Here is a 21731-nt window from a genome sequence, read left to right on the forward strand (position 1 = left end):
TGCTGATGGACATTTGAGTTGTTTACAGGTCTTGGATCTTCCAAATAGGGTTGTATGAGTCATTTCTGTGTCAGAACTTCTGCTAATTTCCTCAAGGCAGATTCCCAGAAGTGGAATTATAAAATCAAAGAGTACAAATATTTTCAAGATACCTGATGCATTATGTCAATTAGCTTTCCAAAAGAATTGTGTAGTTTATGTGTTTGTCACAGTATATGGCAGTTGGACCCAATATTTTAAGAGATAAACTAATGGTGCTTCTTAATCTTTTTTTTTTTTTTTTTAAATTTTGAAACTGTAGCCCACCAGTGAAGATATGTGTTGAGATTAATTTCCTGGATTTTGAATTATGAGAGCATTGGTATTTATTTCCAAAGATAAATTATAGTACAATGTAGCCCATTACTCTTTTCAAGTGGTAACGTTGTTCCCCAGCAGTGGAATGAGCTCTGATGACTTGGAGATGGCAGTATCTAGGGAAGATCCTTCAGGCTGGAGAGGGATTTGAGATCTCATGTGTGAGGGCTTGGGGTATTTCACCTGGAGGGTCCTACAAGGGGATGTATTTGCCATCTTTAGAGTGTGATTGCCTGATAGTTGGTGTGGGAAGTGGAGGAATTTAAACATTTTAGTGATTGGAGCTGTCCAAGATGAAATGGGTAGGACAGAGGATGTGGATTTATAAGTATTAACATATCAAGATCCCACAGCCTTCTGGGTCCAACTGAGTCTAGCCATCTCAGGTGATTTTGAGTCCTTGGCTCATCTGAAGATGACATGTGAGAGGATTTCTATATAGGGAAACCAATCAGCCCAACTCAAAAGCATTCACTTGCAAGAGACATCCTGGCCTGAGTCTCCTGGAGGGTCCCTTTAATAGAAAAAGGCTGAGGTAAGGAGACTGGAGAGTTAATTGTCTTGACATTTGTGGGTAGCTGTTATGAGATGGCCAAGATACCTGATAATAATAGGGTCAGGGAAAACTTGGAGACTTGGGAGGAACACAGGGCAGATCAATCCCTTGTCAGTCTCTCTGTCTCCTTCCTTATAAACAATTTATCTAAAGTATAATGCAAGATTTGATGCCTTAGGCACTTTAAAGTATCCCCACTGAAACAGATGTTAATATTTCTTTCTAGTTAAGGCTTTTGTTTGAGTAGGTATTCTAATCTATCTGTATATGGGCCAGAAGATCCAGAATAATAGTGCCTTAAAAAGACTATTTATTTTACTCCTATAGAAGGGATGTTGCTGGGCCAGTGTGTCCCTGTGTGGTGTTGGGGAGACAGTCTTTCTCTGTTGTTAACTCCACATCTTTAGTAAGTCCTTCTCATGGTCTCAAGGTGGCTTCTTGAGTTTTGGCTGTCTTGTCTAAATTCCAGCAGGAGGAAGAAGGAAGGGACTAAGAAGACTCATATCAGATGTCTTTTAGGGAGAGTTCCTAAAAGTGACCATGAACACCTGGGCCTACATTCCAGGGACTGGAATTTTGCCATATGGCCACACTTGCTCCAAGGGAGACTGAGAAGTGAGGCTTTTATTGTGGGTAGCCACATGCCCAGGGAATCAGTAGCTTCTTCACAAGATGCGATCACCTCTGGTAGCCTTCAAGTCAAGTGTCCCAGAAGTCACAGTAGGAAAGAAACTTTGGAAGTCACTTTGAGCACCCCCATTTTCCAGAGGAGGAAACCAAGATTTCAAGGAGAGATGACTGGTCCAAAGTTGGAGCCAGTAACTATCAAGGTCAGAATTAAACTTGGGTTTGACTCCAAGTACATTGCTCTGTCTCCAAATCCTGAGCTCTAAGTTCTCATCTAGCTCAAGTCCTCTGACTTCGGGTTCAGACCTCATCTGTTTTTAACCTTTTCCTTGAGTCCCTTCACCACTAGCTTCTTCAGCTTCTAGACTTTTAGAGTCTGACATTTCAAAGCTATTTTGAGCAAAATGTGGGTTAAACTAAATTAAACCAGTTTCTTCACAGCTCCCAGCATGAGAAGGGTATCTTTTTTTCAGGTGACAGAGCACTAAAAAGGTCGAGTTGCTGCCCACCTCCACCCCTTCTCCTAAATGTTAAATTTCTGTCCCTAAATCTTCCTTTGTTAGCAAGCCACTTTTACGTATTTAACTGTCTCTGGCTTCAGGATCTGCAGCAGAAAGTAAATCTATAATGACAGACGGCTTTGCTGGTTACAGCGAATATGAGGGCGCTGGCACACGCCCCGGAGACTGAGCTTTTTAAAGCGGAGGGTGTAACGTGCATGGGCTGTTCTCCCTGATTATTCTCCACAATTGTACGACTCTTTAAGTCTGGTGGTGATGGTGGGTGGGTAGCCGGCTCATTCGGCTGATGGAAGAGTGTGTGCTGAGTGCACAATTTGGGAGTGGGCATGAGGCCAGGGCGAGGTGGAAAGGAAAGAGTGCCCATTCCTGGACGTGGTCTCTGGGTTCAGATCTGGAGAAATTTCCACATGTAGGATCTTAATGCTTTGTCCCTGAGGCCCCTGGCAGACCCCAGGATCCTCTGGGCTTGCCCCAAAAAGGTTTAGTATAAATTCCCCTGGGGACCTCCTTGCCATGGTTGTGGGAGATCTGGGCTTCTCCTGGTTATGAGGACAGGACCTACCTAGGCAGGAGCTGGTGGTCTCTTCTGCTCGCCTACTGTGAGACCCTGGTACTGTAACCTCAGAGCCTCTGTCTCCTTATCTGTAGAGAGGTGAGCACCCACTCCCTGGGCTATGATGAGGGGTCAAAGAGCCAATGCACGTGATTCCTGGAAAGCACACTCCAAATGTGCTGGGCGACCTCTCCATCTGGGTCGCTGTGCAGTTGGCTGACGCCACCAGGCTCTTTGGTGCTAAATGTGCGTACGTGTGTGCTCCTTCCTGCCTGGACTTGCTGTTTTGCCTGATTGCAGGCAGGGCCCTAGAGAGGAAGAGGTGGTCCTGCTTTTCTGTTGTCCTTGCTTATTAATAGTACTCATAAAGGTATTTAATTATTATGTTCTTCCATGTGCTGAGCATTATGTTAGGGTCGTCGTATCCTTTTCCCTCCTCATTGTAGGCATTGGTGGTATCCTCTCTATCCTCCGGCCATAGATGACACTCAGAGGTCTATCACAAGCCTGAGGTCATCATACTATAAATGGTGACACCTAAGTTCACCCAGGTCTGTCCAACTTCAAAGTCAGTGCACTTTCCACAGTGTCTGGGAGCCAGCAAAGGGAGAGGAGGAAGGCAGAGCTTAGAGACATGCGAGCTGGGTGGCTGGAGACGGACAGATACCTGGTACAGGAGGAAGGAATGCTACCATTGGACCAGCATGTAGGCATGCGGGGTGCTTCCTGGGCTCTGAAGAGAGCCTTGTACTTTGATGGAGGCAGGAAGATGGTGGAAGGGGCCTAGTGTGGGGGAGGGTAGGGTGCTAGTGCTGTGCTGTGACAGATTGGGGATCTGATACTGTAACTGGGTAGAGGGCTGGTTTTCTGATACAAGCAGGATCTGGCCTGCGGGCCTCTGTTCCCCTGGCAGCTGAAAAGGGGGACAGGGTCCTTTGCAGTGTTTGACCTGCACTGTGGAGATGTTGTATGAGTGTCAGCTCAGCCCCAAGGTAAATTGGAGGGCTGATAAGCAGGAAGCAGGCAGTGACTGGTGTAGTCAGACAAGTTTGCATGGTGAACAAAGGGGAGCCTTTTTCTCCACCTCTAGAGCCTCTGACTTCGAATGTGAAGAGCCTGCCAAACACAGGCAAGCAGGCTGGCTGGGAGCACCTGTCTAATACCACTCTTTCCCCAGAGGGTGCGACAAAAGAACAGTCTTTGCATCATTAATGTCGTTATTGTAGCTCTAGTTATTGTTGTTACTGAGGTTTGTGGGTTGTGACTTATGGAGTCTGCAGGAAGGCCCTGGGCTGGCCATCCAGGCTCACTGGAGCTGCATCTCCTGGAAAGGAAGGAGCGTGCACACTGAAAGGTTAAGCAGGCAGGAGTGGAGAACCTGGAATGTTAAGTGGCCTGAGGAAGTCCCCTTGGGCTTATAGGGAGGGAGGAAGTGCCTCCCTCTTGCCCACCTCTGAGGTTGCTGGCTAGGGTGAGGTCTGTCTGAGGGGACAGAGGGCCTGTCATCCCTCCCTACCTCAGAACCTGAGGCCTCACATCTGAGCTCTTTGGACCACGTCTTCCTGGATTCTGTCTGGATCTTGCTATCCCCATTGTTTTCCCCTCTCCCTTTCAGACCTTCAAATCCTGCTTCTCTAGGCAAATCCTCCTTCTTTTGTGCCCAGGAATGCCTGCGGGCTCAGTCTTGGAGGAGACAGCCCCTCCTCCTGACCCTGCTGGGCCTTCTCACCCCTCCTTTGTCACTAGCTCTTGCACTGGATGTGACTGCTCAGCAGCCTGCTACCAAACCCTCCCCATCTGAAATTCTCCCGATGTCCTGGGGACCTTGCTAAGCCTTGGGCCCCTTCCCAGCCCCTCACCACTCAGCCTGGCCTGCCTTTCCTGTGTCTCTTGTCAGGTGGGGTCTGAGAGCTGCCTTCCCACCTCCCTCTTGGTTGTCTGCTCCTCTGGCCCACCCACAGAGACTTCAGACATTCTGTGGCTCACCCTCTTTGGGTGCCTTCTTGCTCACACGTCTCCACCTTGAGCCTTACCCCAAGAGAAAAGCCTCCTCAGCTACTGTTCCCACTCTCCCACCTTTAGCTATGGGTTCCGGTCTCCTAGCCCAGATTCCTCAGAGACATTTGGGCTTTTCATCTTTCTTCCTCGCTTACCTGTGAGCAGTCATTGAATCTGTAGTTTGTCCCTCCATGGCATTTGGATTGACCCTTTTTTCTCCACTGGGGTAGCTGCCCAGCTGGTCTTTATACCACCAGCCCAGTGGCTTGATGAGTCTATACAGTCCCACACTCATTCCTGCACCCCTTTGTTAACTGGCCAGCCATCCTCCCACCTGCTTCCTGCCCAGACCATGGACTCCCAGGCCAGCCCCCTGCTCTTTCACTGGCTCCAACCCCGACCCTCACTGTGTGTTGGTCTTTCCAGGTTCTGTGGTCCCTTCCAGGGCTCCTGAGACCTGCCATGTACTAGCCTTCTTCCTGACCTACTCTTGGTAGGAGACCTCTGCAGGTCAGTGTGTTAATGGATGTGATTTGTCATGTTTATTAAGCTGGACAAACATTTCCTGAGGGCTTTCCGTGGACCCTGCCCTCTAGAGTTCTTAATCATGGCGGTGGAGGTGAGGGTGGGGAGACAGACCCTTCATGGAGACCAGCAGGCAGACTGCAGGGAGTGCTCCCTGTTAGCCCAGCTTCATGACTGGTAATAGGTTTCAGGCAAAGTCAATTTGCTCAGTGTATTTCCTGTGGAGCTTAAATTCTCTACTGTGTCATGGTAAACATTGGGTTAGAGGCTTTGGTGGCTGGCTGGAAAGTGGCTTGTTTAATCTCAGGTGGCCTTTGGTCAGATGACCTGAGGGATTGACTGGTTTTATAGGAAGGAAGCTAAGCTGTGCCGGAGACAGGCTCCTGTGGTTTCTTGTGTGGACATGGTTGTCCCTGAGGCCCAGCTGCATGCCTCTGCCTGGGCAGCTCTTCCCTTTTCCTTCTCCAAGGTTCCAAAAGTAGGTGCCTGCCAGGCTCAGGAAGGGCTGGCCTAGAGGTCAGAGTCCTGGGCCAGGGCAGTTGTTTTTCTTGACTGGTCAGATTATCTGAGGATTAAAAACAGCAGCAAGGCAATCTGTTTTTTAAACAGATTTTTTTTTTTTTCCTTCTCTCTCATCACCATGTGCATTGAGCTATGGACATTTTAGACTGAAGTTCATTAGCTCCCTGGGAGCAGTTGGATAACACATACTAATCAAGTTGGAGGAGCTTTTTGGTACACTTTTAAGGTTGCACAAGGGCAGTGGGTCCTCAAGCATTGCGTCCAGGTTGGGCAGGATGGGCAGGGCAGACTGAAGGAGAAATAATTCCTCGACTTTTTTTTTTTAATATCCTTTTAGTTGTCAATAGACGTTTATTTAATTAATTTTTTTATATGCAGTGCTGAGAATTGAACTTAGTGCCTTACTAGGCAAGCCACAACCCAGCCCAATTCCTTGTCTTCCTCTTGGAAGGTTGTACTCTGGGGAGAAGGACCTCTGGATCCCAATGGTAGATGGTTTAGAAGCACTGGAGTATGGTCATGTTTTCTGTCTTCCACTCTGCTGAGATGGAAATTTGTGTTATATATTATGGTAACTGATATTGACAGCTTATATGAATTATAAAGCATGTTCACTAAGTCCTCCCATCTCATCCACACAGCAGTCTCACGAAGGAGGTATTATCCCCAGGTCAGATGTGAGTCATGAGGCCCCTGGAAGTTGAGTGATGTTGCCTGGAATCTTGGTTGTAGAGTGGTAGAGCCCAGACTCAACTCTAGACCTCTGTCTACCAAGAAGCCGTAGACTGAGAGGCATGGGGGCGAGCAGAGAGACTGGGATTCAGATGTCCTGGCTGGCCTTATTAGCTGTGTCATTTTGATCAGATTCTTTGTTTTTAAAATTTTCTGACAGAAATCAAAACTCTTCTCAGTATTGTGGAATACATCAAATAGTCTCGAGTTGCCCCTTTTTACTGATCACATCCCTCTATGATTTCTGACCTTGTTCTAGTCCAGACTGGTCGCTCTGTAGCCTCTGTTGTCCCAGGACATCTCTTCACCATCATTATGGTAATTCTTCTTGTCTCTGATCTGCTAGATCCTAGGTTCCATGTTGGTTTCATTTTTCCTTTCTTATTTTGCCACAGCATGAATCCCAGTGGCTTCCTGAGAAAGAGTGTGTTGGTGGTAAATTTTGCAAATCTGATATCTTTGGTCTGCATGAGTAAATCTATGCTCACGACAGTTTGGCTGGTTATAGAATTCCATTTGGTTATCATGCTCCTTTAGAATTGTGAAGGCATCATTTCATTGTCTTTTGGGGTGCATTTTCCCTTTTGAAGCTTATATGATATCCTCTTTGTCCACAGTACTGTACCTTGGTGAGGGTCTTTTTTTGTTCATGATGCTGGGCTCTCTCAGCTGAAGACACACCCTTCCTATTACAACATTTTCTTTTTCTTTTTTTTTTTGGATACTTTCTTTTCCTTAGTTTTCTCCCTTTGTGTGTATGTGTGTTTTTTTTTTAATTTGGCTCTTGTACCTAATGGATTCATTCACTTATTTTTCTTATTGTGTGTCCTTTTTAATTTTTTTTTTCCCTAGGAATATTTTTCAGTGCTGAGATCTGTTAGCTGAGTGATAAAAACTAACACCTTTCGTCCATTCCCATCCCAAACACAAAGGGGAGATCTTGATTCTCTGTGGTTTTCTGCTTAGTGCTTCTAAGTGGATGGAGTTTTCATATGGCACCAGTGTGTGGCGTTTGGGAAATGTATACAGTTACAGACATTGACCTCCCAGGAGCTTTCTATTGGGGTGATAACATTGTATGCCTGTGTACCCACACCATCCATCTAGCCTCATAAAGTGTGTGGAGCGGGAGGGCAAGGTGGAGACTGGGAGTGGGCTGGGAGGTGCCTCTGGAGGTGAAGAGGCGGGTGTGGTGGTGCCCTGAGAAGGTTTGGTAACCTCATTCCTTAGAAGGAAAATGTGCTCTTGGTGCCACGTACCTAGGCACTGATTCTCCCCTGAGCCAGGCTGGGAACTGGGACTCATGGTCCATGGCTTCTTGATCCACAGGTAGTCCTTCCTACGTGGCTATCCTCCACAAAGGTCTCCTCGCTCATTGAGAGGATCTCTGACCCCAAGGACTTGAAAAAAATTCTCAGGACCCGGAATAACGTACTGGTGCTTTACTCCAAATCTGGTGAGTGTCTCTCCTGATCTTGTCATCATCCATAAACTGTAAACTGGTTGCCATCAGATAGAGTGCACAAGAGCAATCTGTTGCTCTGTAAGATGGGTGGGGGTACAGGTGGTAAGGGAGACCTTAGGATTAAGGCCACTGAGGGAGGGTCCTGGGATGTTAGAGTGTCAGTGAAGATTGAGGCAGAGTTACATACAGGCATTTATTCAGCTGTTTTTGCATCCCGAGGGTCATTTCAATTCTTGATTATGAATACTCCTTGGGAAAGTGCTCTGGAGCCCCTCACTACCTTGGGAGGACAGTAAACCACAGTGGTATGGACACTGGCTTCCTGCACGGGCAGCGCTGAGCCTCACCCGGGTATGTTTTGCTGGAGCTATTGATGAGCTGCCTGAGTTTGCCTGTTGCCAGCTGAATCAGTCCCAAGTGTGGAGGCACTCACCCGGGCCAGCAGCCCTGGCCCTGCCTGGTCCCCATCTGTCTCCCTCTGGGGTCAGACACAAGACATGCAAGACTGGCTTTGGAGTGGGCCCTAAGCTCGGCATGGCAGCTTCACTGGGGCAGGAGCAACAGCCTGCCTGTCTTCTGACCTTGAGGCTGGCAAGGGCACTGTGGACACAGAGAGAGGTTGGCCTGGCTCTTGGCAGCAACTTTGGGAAGGGCAAATGGCTGACGGTTGATCTTGTTCCAGCAGAGTGAAGGGTTTTTTTGCAGCTCCCGAGGATGTCAAGTTTTCTGTGCTCCCGGAGAAGCAGCAGCCAATAGCTGGCCAGCTCTGGGCACAGCTCTCCCTGGCAGTTCATCCTCGACATCATTGGCACTTGCGGCTGATGGATGTTTTGGACGCGTGACCCTCCTGAATCCTGTGCTCCCCAAGTGTCCGTGGCACATGGCCATTCTTGTGGCCACTTGCTGCTCCTTCCTTTTACAAGGGCCTGGCACACACACTCCCTGAGTTTGCTTTTGGAAGCCTAGAATGTGAGGAGCCTTCCTCTGCTATCAGGAATAGCAGGGAAACTGAGGCAAGGGGGAAACTGAGGCAGGGAGGAAGCAGTGTTTCTCTGGAGGTCCAGGTACGGGCCTCTGAATAAACCTGGCTCCCTCCCTTAGACATTCCTGGAGCTGGGTTGGTTGTCAGTGAAGAAGGATGCTCGGCTCCTTCTCAGGATACAAGGTGCTTTTATGACACACACAGTACTTTTATGAGACAATTTCATTCGCTTCCTTGCCACAGGGGAGGTTGTGCACTCTGTCTGATAGCAACCAGTTTACAGTTGAGGTCCTTGGAGCTAACAGGGAGTAACTGACTTGCCTGAGGTCTCCTTTCTAGGGGTGGCAGAGCTGGACCCTTAAGTTGCCTCTGCTTCTGGTGTCCTCTGATGGAGGATAGGAAGAAATTGGTTAATGCTGCAGTGACAGAGGACTTTGAGATCAGTGTAAGGCACAGACAGGGCCTTTTACAGCAAGCGTGAGAGTGGGGTATGTCGGGCCTGAGCTCTCGTCTCTGCCCCTGGCCTAGCCTTGCCTCAGTTTCCTGACGGTAGAGCTCCCAGTGCTGCTGACTTTCCAGTCTCCTTCCTGCTTTGGAGTGCTGGGGGTGAAGCCTGGGCAGTTATCTCAGCCCCCTGCCCCCTTGCCCACACCTGTCACACAAGTCTTGTGACCCCAGTGGGTTTTCTGAGCATCAGAGAAGCTGAATTTTTTCTTCCCTCCCTTTCTGTGACTGAAAGGCAGGGTTGGGACAGGTGGTGGGGTACTTCTGTATTGCTGTCCTTTATTGCCTCACCCCTGCCTGCACTTTAGGAGTGGCTTGCCCTCCTCCTGCCTGGCCATGGCTTCCTGGGAGGGCCTCCTCTGAAGGCTCAGGAGTATTTCTTGCATGATGCTTTTTATTGGTGTCTGAAAGGATCAGCTTTTTTTTTTTTTGTATCTACAAACAGCTACCATTATCCACACTGGAAGAGAAGATCCGCGGAGGCTTATAATTCAGACATCATTTCTGCTTGGCTTTGGGACATATCGGTTGGGTTTTGGTGTAAGAGGCAACAGATTGCTCTCCCTGCCTGCATCTGCCTGGCGGGCCTTTTGAGTGAGCTTGCTGACTAGGGATACACGTGGGAAGGTGATCAGAAGTCTGTAGGGTGTCGGTATCAAACACTGGCCACAGAGGCTGGTCCCCAAGACCCTGCATCCTGTAATAGTAGCCAGGTGCTTTGCCCAGATCCACAGGGACTGTCACTGGACCAATGAGAGGCCTTTCCCTTCTGCTGTTCTTCCAGAACCCCTAGATACAAATGTTTAATGTTTTGTTTTTTTACAGAGGCAGCAGCTGAAAATCATCTCAGGTTATTGTCCACTGTGGCCCAGGCAGTGAAAGGACAAGGCACCATCTGCTGGGTGGACTGTGGGTACGTCCTGGAAGCAGAGGGCACAATGACTGGGGGGGCATGTGGGAGCGTGAGAGCTTTGGTGGTTGGGACAGAATTGTCCTTTGGTTAATACTCTGGGAGAGAAGATGGCAGGTTCTATGGAGATTAACCCTGCCCTGGAGAGGGGAGGTCTGGCGGTCCTTCCCTTTCTTCCCAGTCCCCTCCTTTCCTTCTCATTTCCCAGAGCTTTCACTTTCTATTACGTTTTCTTTTTCTTTTTTTTTTTTTTTAAATTATTCTTATTTTTTATTGGTTCTTTCTAGTTATATATGACAGTAGAATCTATTTTGGAACACAATTACAAAAACACGGAATATATTTTGTTCTAATTCAGTCCCCAGTTCTTCCCCTTCCCTTCCTCTGCCCCCGGCCCCTTTCTTCTACTCTACTGATCTTTCTACATTTACCTATAGTTATTTTTTTAAATTAATTTCTGGAGGATGTACATGATGGTAAGATTCACTATGGTATATTTATTTATGTACATAGGAATATTATATCTGATTTGTTCCATTAATTTTCTTTATTCCATTCCCCCATTCCTTCCCTTTATTCCCCTTTGTCTACCCCACCTATCTTCTATTTGTTTTTTTATTCCTCCCCGCCTTATTGTGGATTAGCTTCTGCATAGCAGAGAAGATGTTCACCCTTAGATTTTTCAGGACTGGCTTATTTCTTTTAGCATGATAGTCTCTAGTTCCATCCCTTTACTGGCAAATATAATAAAGTTATTATTCTTTTGGGGTAATAATTTATATATATATATATATATATATATATATATATATATCTCAAATTCTCTTTATCCATTCATTCTTCTGTTGCTTTATTTTGTATTCCTAGAGGGAGATGGGTGCAGAGGGGTCCTTGTTTTATAGAGGGGGCTGCAGAGAGGCTTTTTTAAGCAAGAACCACACACTTTACCTCCAGCCCAGGCCTTCCCACTAAACGTCTCTGCTGCCCACAGCAAAGGTGGTGAGGTGGGCTGCTCTATATAACTGGGCCTGGGCTTGGACTCCTGCAATGGGTCTGGCCTGGAAAGGTTTTTTTTAGCCCTTAATATAGCCATTCTTGCCTGAGAAACAAGCCTGCCACTACCCTGCAGTTTAAGTGAGCTTTTATGGGACCCACTTCAGTATAATCCTTTTCTGATTTCGATCTGAGTTCTAAATGACTGTTTTGCAAGTGAAGTTTTATAAGTTGATGGCCTCGGGCTTATTCCACCCACAATTAGAGAGAATTGAAGGATATTCATATTTTAACAAAGCACTGAACAAGCCCAGGAGAATACATCTTAGCCAAGTAGTGTGTGAGTGTGAGTTTGAGTACGTGTGCATGCACCTGACCTCACAACCCCACATTTGATCCCACACTAGCTGAACAGAACAGACTGCTCTCTATGTGGCTGGTGAGATCTTAGCTGCTAGTCGATTCTAGTTCATAGCTGGTCTGAAAGTGGTACTGTCTTCCAGGTGTCTGTCTCCCACATTTTACCAGCAGTGTTCTGCATGACTGGCAAAGTAACAAAGCCTATTGAAGGGGCAAGCCACTTTAGAATTTCCCTATCATCTGAAGATGACAATAGTTCTGCTAAGCTGACAGAGCTCTATTGTGCAGAGTTCCTAAGAGGCTTATCAGTGGCAGGAATGGGCAGAAGAGCTTTGATTTTGCCGCTCTTTTCACCTGGACCTGTTTGTAAGCTGTTACTGAGCACCTACTATGTGCTTTGAGAATGCACAGATGAGCAGCAGCGCCCTCGGGGAGCCTGCTGTGCAGGGAGGAGGCTGATACACTGCCAGGTGGAGGACCTGTAAACAGAGGCTCTATATGCAGAGGGGTGGTCACTTAATGCTTCCTGGGAAGGCCAAGGAAAGCTGCCCAGAAGAGATGAAGTTCCAATGGGGGCTGAAGCCCTTATGGCTTTCAGGCACTCCCTTTGGGGCAAAAGGCCTGCTGTGGTCCCTAAATGGGCTGAAGAACATCCAACTAAATGATGGGGTCAGGGCCAGAACGTGAAGATGATGTGGAGGATCAGAGCTCAGGACTAAAGTTTGGAGTCCTGATGTCTAGGGCCAGTAAAAATGCCAGTGAGAAAATCCTGCGAATCTGATGTGAGAGCTTAAAAGAGGCACCGTATAGAAAAGGATAGAATGTTCCACATAGTTGCTTCTCAGTTTATTCAATTTGTCTCCATGAGAGGAAGTACACACCGAAATGTTAAATAGCATTAAACTAGTGTAGATAAGTAGGTGGATTATGGCACTTACATGGATCATGTTGGGAGCCGGAATATCTGGATCTGACTTTGAAATTAGAGTCAAAGTACACCTGAATATACCCAAGCAACTCAAGGGACAGCTCTGGTTCCTGCGGGTCACTTTGGGTGGCAGGTCTCAGGGACTGTTGTGAGACAAGGAGATCCCAAAGGCCTGAGTTGGCTTCTGCCCTTCTGTTTAGCCACTCCTGCTCCAGACTTCTAAACTTGCCCTATAAATCCTCAGGGGAGCCTCCCATGTTAACTTGGCGGGGCTCTAGGTTGCCAGTTACCACTGTGGTCCCACGTGCATTCCGTCTGTGTCTGTGAGTGTGTGAATGAGACGTTCCCAGGATGGGCAGACGTGGTGTTGGGAGTGCTTTCTGCTGCTGTCTGCAGAGGAGGGAGGGATGGCGCAGAGCCAGCGCTGCTCTCTTTAGCCCGTTTCCTTTAAGCAACAGATGGTCAGCCAGAGTGCGCCTCCTCTCCAGTGGGCCCTGCTGAGGTTCCCATGTCATCCTCTCCAACTCTGCCACCTCCTGCCCTGCCAGCAAAGGCTTGGTAGCTAGATTGGGGATGCCAGGGCTTGGGATAGGGGTGACCAGGAATATCAGGAATGAGCAGGTGAAGGGCAGGTGAGAGGATCAGGGAACCTCTGGGTAAAAGAAGAGGCTGCTGTGGTGTTGAGGTGTCTTTGCAGGTGTATGGGATAAAAGGCACAGCCTTCGAATAGGAGGAAGCCTGGTTGCGGGGCCAGCCCCTCTTCTTACTAGTCTTGTGACTTTGAGTGAGTCAGTTAACCCGAGTCTGTCCTCGGATGTGACAATGCTACATATCTGTCTTCTTTCCAGGTCTGTGGTAAGGAACAGGTAAGTAAATGTTCTAGACTAGGAAGCAGTTTAAATGGGAAATGCCATTCTGCTATTGTTAGTTTTCATCCGGGCAAAATCGATCAGAAAGAAGCTGGATGGGACAGCACATTTTATTTGTTGAGCAACTTCTTGTTGAGTGAAGTTGCTTGGTTCTGTGGAGTGTGCCCAAGAAGGTATTGGGCATGGGAGTCAGCCACAGCCTGTGGGGTGTTTGCTGTGCCGCTTATGAAGTATGGGGTATAGCAGAATTTGTAGGACAGGAATCCTGGCTCTAAGTCTAGGTTGTTCACAAATAGCTGCAGGACCTTTGGCAAATCACCACCTTTCTCTGGGCTTCAGCTTAATCTTCCGTGAAATGTGGAGTAGATTCTTCCAAGTTGCTCTCCTCCCTAAATTAGCCTGGTTCAGGAAATGCCAGAAGCTGCCAGGCTTGATGTGCATGTGCAAGTATGCAGGGGCATGTGCTTCCAGTGTCTGCCTGGGGGTCTTTTTTTGTGTCTCTCCCTGTTGTGCGTGACCCCTCTCCTTCTCCCTGAGGTGCTATCTTCTGTCCCCACCCCTGTTTTCCTCTCCTCTTACTAAGTTTCTGATGTTTCTTCCCAGAGAGGGGCTGGGTCCCTACTTCTCCCATTCTTTTGGCCTCTTTTCTCCTCAGTGGGGAGCTCTCTTTTCCCCCTTTTTCTGGTTCTTCTGGCTCTTTCCTTGCTCTTCCGCTTATGCACCTGCAGTCACACGCGTGCCCTTCTGTTTGGTTTCTCCCTGATCCCAGGCGTTGTCACTTGTGCTGTGAGATGTCAGCAGAGAGCATGGCTTCTGTCCAAGGGTGTGACAGCTCTCCTTCCCCCTCCCTCTACCTCCCAGCCCTGACCTCCGCAGCCAGGCTTGGTTGGACTGGTGGTAGTTGTGCAGCTACGTGGGTTGTGCGTGAGGGAGTTGGTCATCCCTTGTGCCTTGCCAGCCTGGGGCTGGGCCTTGGTGTGTGGTGCTGCTCTCAGGAAGTTGAGCTGAAGCCAGCTGCTGTCGCTGAGCCTGGTGCGCTGGTTCCTGAGGCTGCCCTGCTGGGTGAGACTGTCCCGTCGGGTGCATGCCGCTTTCTTTCCCTAGGAGTTTAAGATCATAGCCTAACCACATTTTCGTTCTACCTTGCTCTCCTCCCATCTGCTTGGTTTCCCTGAAAGAGTGTTGACTCCCCCGATGCAAGATGAGAGGCCTGCCAAGGCAGGTGTAACATTATTTTGAAGTCTTACATTTTCTTCTGAAAATTATTTGTGTTTAGCCTTTGTCCCTTTATATACAAGCATGACAAACATCATTTACCCTGGGAAAAAACCATAAAATAGACTCCCAGAAGTGCCAGATTGTGACTTCAAATTCCTTCTGGCACTTGGACATGCACTTAGGGTGACATGTCCCTTCTAAGAAGCAGAGCGTCAGAATCACTGGCCTGAGCAGGCAGGTGGGGAGGGGCGTCTGTGGAGTTGAAGCCTCGCCCTTCTCTTTCCTCGCCATCACTTACTGACTGCAGGGCCTCCCTCATGCTGTATTACCTACCTGGCCGAGGTAGGTACCAAGGAGAACAGCCAGTCGGAGAGGGTTGCTGTTATTGAGCCCCTTCAAAGAGTGCTGTGTGGCACTGCAGTCTGTCCAAGTTCAAGGTCCAGCTGTTCCAGGACTGTTCTCTCACTGTCCCTGCCTCCTACTCCCCAGCCACATTCCTTCCTATTGTCCTGGCTGCTTGGCTCCAAGCAGTCACTCTCAGTATCTGCTGCTCTCTGCTTTAACCCTGTGCCCTTCCTGTCTCTGAAGTGAGGTGCTACCCACATTTTATCTTCTCCTCATCTCAAGGGGATCACAGGTCCATCTGCTTGGAATCCTGCCATGGCAGATGGAAGGAAAAGATTTACCCTTCTTTGACTGATGGGGAAATGGAACTCAGGGAAGCCGAGGTAGCTAAAAGCAGAGTTCATGCCAGACAACTGCAGGCCTTGCCCACTGGTTTTCAACCTTGCTTTTCTTTTCTTTTTTTTTTAATTCTAGTTCTTTTTTTTAGAGGAGAAGAGAGAGAGAGAGAGAGACAGACAGACAGACAGACAGACAGACATTACCGCTTGAGCCACATCCCCAGCCCTTCAACCTTGCTTTTCTATCCCATCAGGAGACTGAACGTGGTATGCTATGCTGTGGACGTAAAAATGCAGACCACAGTGGAGGGAGGATCCAGTGGGGCGAGGAGAGAGATAACAGGAGTTCTGATTTTTTTTTTTTTTTTTTTTTTTTGAGTCTCTATATTCTGTCCTGGGTCCTGGCTCCTCGTTCATGTGTCAGAATGTAAGGCAGCTTGTCTTGATCCTGTAGTGTTAGTTGACCTGGTAGAGGGATCAGAAGCTCCATTCAGCTCACATGGACAATGCCTGGGTTTTGCAATTCAAGAAATCAAGAGCCTCCTCCAAGGTGACAGAGTCAGATCTAGAAGCCACCATTACAGCTGGCTTCCCTTCAGGGAAGTTTTTGGGACTTAGGCTGCAACTCAGAGGAGACCTAATACCTCCTCTTCTTAGCCTCCAGCACCTTGTTCTCTTTCTTCTTCCTCTCACCCCCACCTGTCATCTCCGGGTCTGACTCCTAGAAGTGTATGTCACCAGGCTCTTGGATAATTATCATCACACGTGAAGATCAAATCAGCACAGCATCACACACCTGCAGCAGCCACCCAGACTATCAGCCAGCCACCTGCAGCAGCTCCATATGACAATGCTGTGCTAATGTACCGAGCGGGAGAGGTGTGGACAGAGCTCTCATCTTTCCTTCCTCATTTTCCTCAGAGAAGATCCAAGTGAGTGGGGGAGGGATGGGTTATAGCAGATCAGTGACCTTGATGTCTTGCTCCCTGGAACAGTAGGTGAGTGAGTGGGCAGACTGATGGCTGGTTCCTGCAGGACAGGGGCCAAGGACCAGGGTCACTCCATGACTCGGGCAAAGCAGCTCATTTCCCTGCTGTCTGCCTTTGTCTCCTTTTCCCCCTAGAGTCTCAGCCACAGGCTGGCGGAGGCAGGGAAGAAGGGAGGCAGTAGATCAATTAATTGTACTTAATCTATCAACCCAGATCCTTTTAAGTCCCGGAGCTTGGGTAATTTTCTCCCCTTCTTGAACTCTTACGAATTTTATTGTCTGTGCTGCACAATTAGTACATGTTCACGTGCACACTTAGACACTCTAAGAGACAGGATTAGGCGGAGGGGAGCAGGGCTGAGAGTACCCCATTAGGAATTGTCACCTGGCAGGATTCCTGGGGCCCAGCACACAGCCCAGAAAGCCTGATGTGCAGGACCTCAGCCCAGCAGCTCCAAGACATCATTGATTCTGCTCCACCACCCCTTCCCCCACAGTGAGCTTATTTATAGTGCCTATTGTGTGCCAGGTGCCAGAGTGACCTTGGGGAAGGAGGTGTGAACAAAACCCATCCTTTGCCTTCAGGGAGCTAACGTGTGGAATGGGGACAGTCAGTGGACAGGCAATCAGATGTTGAAAATGCAGTGCAGGGGAAGGGAAGGTGGGCATGCTGGATCCAGTGGGTGGCTGAAGCTCTCAGGTCTGTGTCAGATGTGTACTGTCAGGACAGGAGGCCACCTCCTTACCTACCCCTCTGACAGAAGGAGTGTGTGTTCAGAGGGTAGAGAAGGGGAGAGAATTCTTGGGAGTGTCACATAGCCTAAGGAAGAGGGTGTATAGAGTCTGCCACAAGGAATCCTGGGGCACAGATGGGTGATTAACTTAACTGTAATGAAGGCCTGTTGCTGCAGTCTGGGCCAGACCTCGGGCCATACTGACCAGGGTGCCTCTGTGCCCCCAGCTCCACCAGCCACATGGTTAATTTGGAGCCTTGTTCTTAAGCATGTTCTGGGCCTGCAGGGGATCTGAGGTTGCAGCATCAGGACTTTTCCGTGGTACAGGTTTTGGCAGATGGGCAGAGATTTGGGGTAGGAATGACCTGAGCCCTGTCATCCTTCCCTCTGCCTTGTGAGGGTCACAGGCCCCTGCTGTGCTCCTGCTGGCTGCCAGGCTGGGGCTGGGGCTGGGGCTTGGTTCTTGCCCCAGGTGCTGTCTGTTGTTGCAACTGAGTGTATGGTTGGTGGTCACAGGAACAGTTGAGCACAGGACAACAAAGCCTGAGAAGGAGGGTGCAGGCCAGTGGTTATGAGTATCCCAAATAGAGTTAACTCAGGCAGGGGAAGGGCACCAGATTTGCTTTGGGTTGCTCTCAAACAAACCTGCCACTTATTAGCGTAGCTTTACAACAGAGTCTGGAGCCCTGGAGGACAGACAAACCCAAACCAAAATAGCTCGTGTTGGAAGAGGCATGTGTGGAGTCCTCATAGGGCTTTAGGATGAGAAAGTATTCATCGACCTGATGCTGGGGCCTTCCTTCTACTGTGTACCATCCCCACCCCATCCCCCACTCTCCTCCTCACCTGCAGCTTATCTCTTCTTGCTGACTCTCATAAGATCTTCGCTACATTAGGGAGGAGCCATTGCGATGTCATTACCCTTTCTTCCCTTCAATGCATTATGCATTTCTTGAGTTCCCACTGTTTGCATGTCCGCAGCTGGAAGCCATCATGGCCGCAGAGGTGGCTAGACAGCTGGGCTAGTGGGGAGGGAAGCCCGGGCCCTGGGTGGGTAGGGGCACATCTCCCCTGACCCACACGTTCTGTCTATGGAGATACTCTTCTTGACTTGCAAATTACATCTTTACACTTACATTGATGTCCTGCAATTTTGCTTGTCCATCGATGAGTGTTGCTGTTACAATTGAGCTGAGTGATTTAATGAGTCCATCTGTTCTGAGGCTCGTGCACAGCTGCGCGAAGCTGATGGCTATAGAGGGAGAAAGGTATGTAAACAGGTGAGGAAAGAAGGGACTTCCTGCAGGTGGCTGTGTACTTGGTAGAAGAGAGTGGTCATTGGTATCTAGTGGGTATTAAATGACCTAGATGCTCTCACCATGTCCGTCCAGATCTGGAGAAATGGCCTGACATAGCAAGCAGGTCTCTGCACATGCACCCTGATGGGCTGTCTTAGGCGGGCTGATGGGGAGCTTGGCTGAATGCAGAGAGGATGGTGAGAGCAGGTCCGGCTCTGAGGGGCTGATGTAGGGAGGTGGGGACGAGGAGAAAGAGCCACTGCCAGACAGTAGTCTCACACAGTGGTTCCCAAACTTGAGCATGCATCATGATTGCCTGGAAGGCTTATTAAAACAGTTGCTCGAATACCCCGAGAGTTTTTGATTCAGTGGTTTGGGATGGGGCTGAGATTTTGCATTTCTAATGAGTGATGCTGGTCCAGGGACCATACTTGGAGGTCCGTTTGTCTAGCAGAAAGGACCAAGATTAAATGAGGTCATGCATGAGCACTCTGTAAACCATGAGCAACCACTGATAGACATTTCTGGTTAGAAGAATTGGAAGTGTAATGTCTCAGAGGCCAAGGAAGGGGCTCCTTTCACCAATGCTCCCCTTCCTCCTCTGGCTTTTGTCAGTATCTGATCAAATTCATCAGTTCTTCAATAAAGTAGGGAATTTTCCTCTTTTATGGGTCAGATAGTCTGTAACAGATGACACACGTTAGAACTTTGAAAACAAAATCTTGCTTGGGCCTCAACCCCACCAATCCTGAAGTAACGGTCTGGGAGGATCAGGAATTAGTATGGTTTAAAGTTTCCCAGGTGAATCTTTTTTTTTTTTGGTTGTGTGTTTTTGTTTTTATTTCTTATATACATCACAATAGAGGAGTGCTTTACATTCATGATTTTTTTGCATTACAATTCTTAATACACCTTTATACCACAATTTATCAAATCTCTGTTTGCATATAAGGTATGTCGACACCAAATTTACATCTTCATACATGAATTTTGTATAACGATGATCGTCTCCTTCCACCATCCTAGCTATTCCCATTCTTCCAGGTGAATCTTATAAGCAACCCGGAATGGGGTTTTCTTTCTGTTTTTTCTTCCCTCCTCTTCTGCCTGCTGCTGCTGCTCTTGATGCTGCTCCTCTTCTTCTCCTTCTCCTTCTCTCTTTCTCTCTCCTTTTCTTGAGGCAGGGTCTTACTATGTTCCCCAGTATGACTTAAGGGATCCTTCTGCCTCAAGTAGCTGGCACTACACGTGCCTGCCACCAGAGCTGGCTTAGGAATGGATTACTTTTCTTACCACAGTGTGCCATCTACCTGCTCAGCTTCCAGACACTTTCTCTGTCTGGACCCATTCGTGTGGCCACTTAGGAGAAGTGATACTCCTGTCTGCTTGTCCCCGTCTCTCTTGATCAGACTGCATCCTGATGGGTGTTCTTTCCCTAACTCTCTAAGAACCCACTTTTGACTTCTCATCTACTACTGAGAATTCCAGGTTACCAGGCTTATTTCTAAGGCCACCAGCAGATTTTGCTGTCAGCACCTAAGTGAAGACTTCAGGTAACAAATGGTTCCCGACATTTGTGTCTTTCAGTGACACAGAGAGCAGAAAATTGTGCAAGAAGATGAAAGTTGACCTCAGCCCGAAGGACAAAAAGGTTGAATTATTCCATTACCAGTAAGTACATGGGAGACAATTCCAATTTCCAAGTAACTGCTGAAAGCTTTCATTGGTATTCACAGAGAACAGCAATTTTTAGTTAGATTAATTTTATTGCAGAATGATTTTTTCCCTGTGTTTATATTTATTTCTTAAAAGAAAAAAATCCTGAACTGTGTTCCGTAGCTGAGTCTTATTAAGATGCTTTAGAAAACCAAAGGTATGCATCTTTACAACCATCCTTAAAGTTAACACCTTTTTCTCATTTGACAGGGATGGTGCATTTCATACTGAATATAACCGAGCTGTGACATTTAAGGTAAATTCACTTGCCTCGCTCTCAGCAGGGGTAGAGCCTGAATGGATGCCCAGAGTCTGGCGGTTTCCCTGTGAGAGAAGGAAGGGCAGATTGCACAATGGCTCTTCCGAAAGACCTGAGGATCCTCATCTCTAGATCCCGTGTGAACAGAATTTCTGGAAAAGTTTGTAATTGTTAACACAAGGGGAAAACCCAGCCTCGCAGAGAGGTTGACAAACTTCTAGGAGTTTTCGGGTGAGGCAGGTGTGATGTCATGCCTCTCCGCTCCTCAGGACTTTGTGACTTCAAAGCCATCTCCCCGTCTCTGTGGTGGTGCCCATAGTGGACACCCATTGCCAAAGGGGTCGTGTGGTGTGCCCAGGTTAGCATGGATAACTTGGCATTAGGTAACTTGAGCTGATGGTAACTTTGGGCTGATATGGCTTGTTCCAGATGAGATTTGGATGTCACTGAAGTGTTCTCTGCTACCAGTCCAATCTAAATGTAGATGGAAAAGCATAGATGAAAATAAATGAGATCCTTAATGTACAGGTGCCGTCCCCTTAATGTAGAGTGGCTGCCCAGCCCTCAGCCCTTCTCCTTCAGCTCCGGCATCTTCTTCCTCAGTCCTGTCTCCTTTCATTTCTGATCCGGATGCTGCTCCCCTGCCTTGCCTGGGCCTTGCGTTTCCTCTGGCACCAGCCTGGGCTAAGCTCAGTTTCTCTAACTCTCCTGAATCTCAGACTGGGTTGGACCCTGTCAGGCTGTCATCTCCCTTTCTCCATCTGCCTCCTTCCATCCTTTCCTGTCTGTCTGTCTGTCTGTGTAGCTGTCCTTCCCTCTCTCCCTCTGTCTCCCACCCCTGACCCTTCAAGTTGCTTCTTGTTTATCTGCTCACAATTTGTCCTTTTGGTTAGGTTACTGTGTGGCTTTCACCCTCTGTAGGGGCTGATTGCTATCAGTCCTTGGAGAGAAGTCATGCTCCCCCGGGGTGGGAGGGGGAATTGCTTATGCATTGAAAAGAGAAGCTGGCTTGTTGTTTTGTAATCAGGTGGGCCTCTGAGGAATCTGCCCTGGGATCATAGATCAGGGAGTAGTGGCCATTCAGAACTATATATCATGAATGTAGCAAGAAGCCTAAGGGGTCCCAATTTGCCACTGAGTGATGGAGGGGACAGAGTCTTGGCCTTTGTTCCATTCCTGTGGGGGGAGTAGCTTCCTCACCCATCCTCTTGATTTCTGCATCAGTGAGCTGGAACAGTGGGCTGAGCCTTGTACAGGGTCAAAGTCTTTGATTTCTGACATAGTGGGCACCCATAGTCCCAGGATCCTAAAGTCCATATGGCTGAGAGGGACTGGGACAGAGTCCCTAGAGTTCTCCAGGGTGTAGGGACAGTGACATAAAGTTCTCTGTGACTACCTGACCACTTCTGCCTCTTCTGCTTGAGCAGCTGAGA

The 21731-nt window shown here is 48.3% G+C and overlaps 1 protein-coding gene across 2 annotated transcripts in view; it reads left to right on the plus strand.

The window, feature by feature from the left end:
* The window catches only part of Pdia5 (protein disulfide isomerase family A member 5), a 90079-nt gene that overhangs the window by 14764 nt on the left and 53584 nt on the right, over positions 1–21731 (plus strand). For both annotated transcript variants that reach the window (XM_046457879.1, XM_046457880.1), the window contains exons 2-5: positions 7721–7847; positions 10168–10255; positions 19911–19994; positions 20250–20295. In XM_046457879.1, the coding sequence (XP_046313835.1) occupies positions 7721–7847; positions 10168–10255; positions 19911–19994; positions 20250–20295 (345 nt within the window). The remainder of the gene's footprint in view (positions 1–7720; positions 7848–10167; positions 10256–19910; positions 19995–20249; positions 20296–21731) is intronic.

Source organism: Marmota monax, unplaced genomic scaffold (genome assembly GCF_021218885.2).
Source record: "Marmota monax isolate L192 unplaced genomic scaffold, Marmota_monax_Labrador192_F-V1.1 WCK01_AAM20220418_F8-fsc00052, whole genome shotgun sequence".
Taxonomy (NCBI): Eukaryota; Metazoa; Chordata; class Mammalia; order Rodentia; family Sciuridae; genus Marmota; species Marmota monax.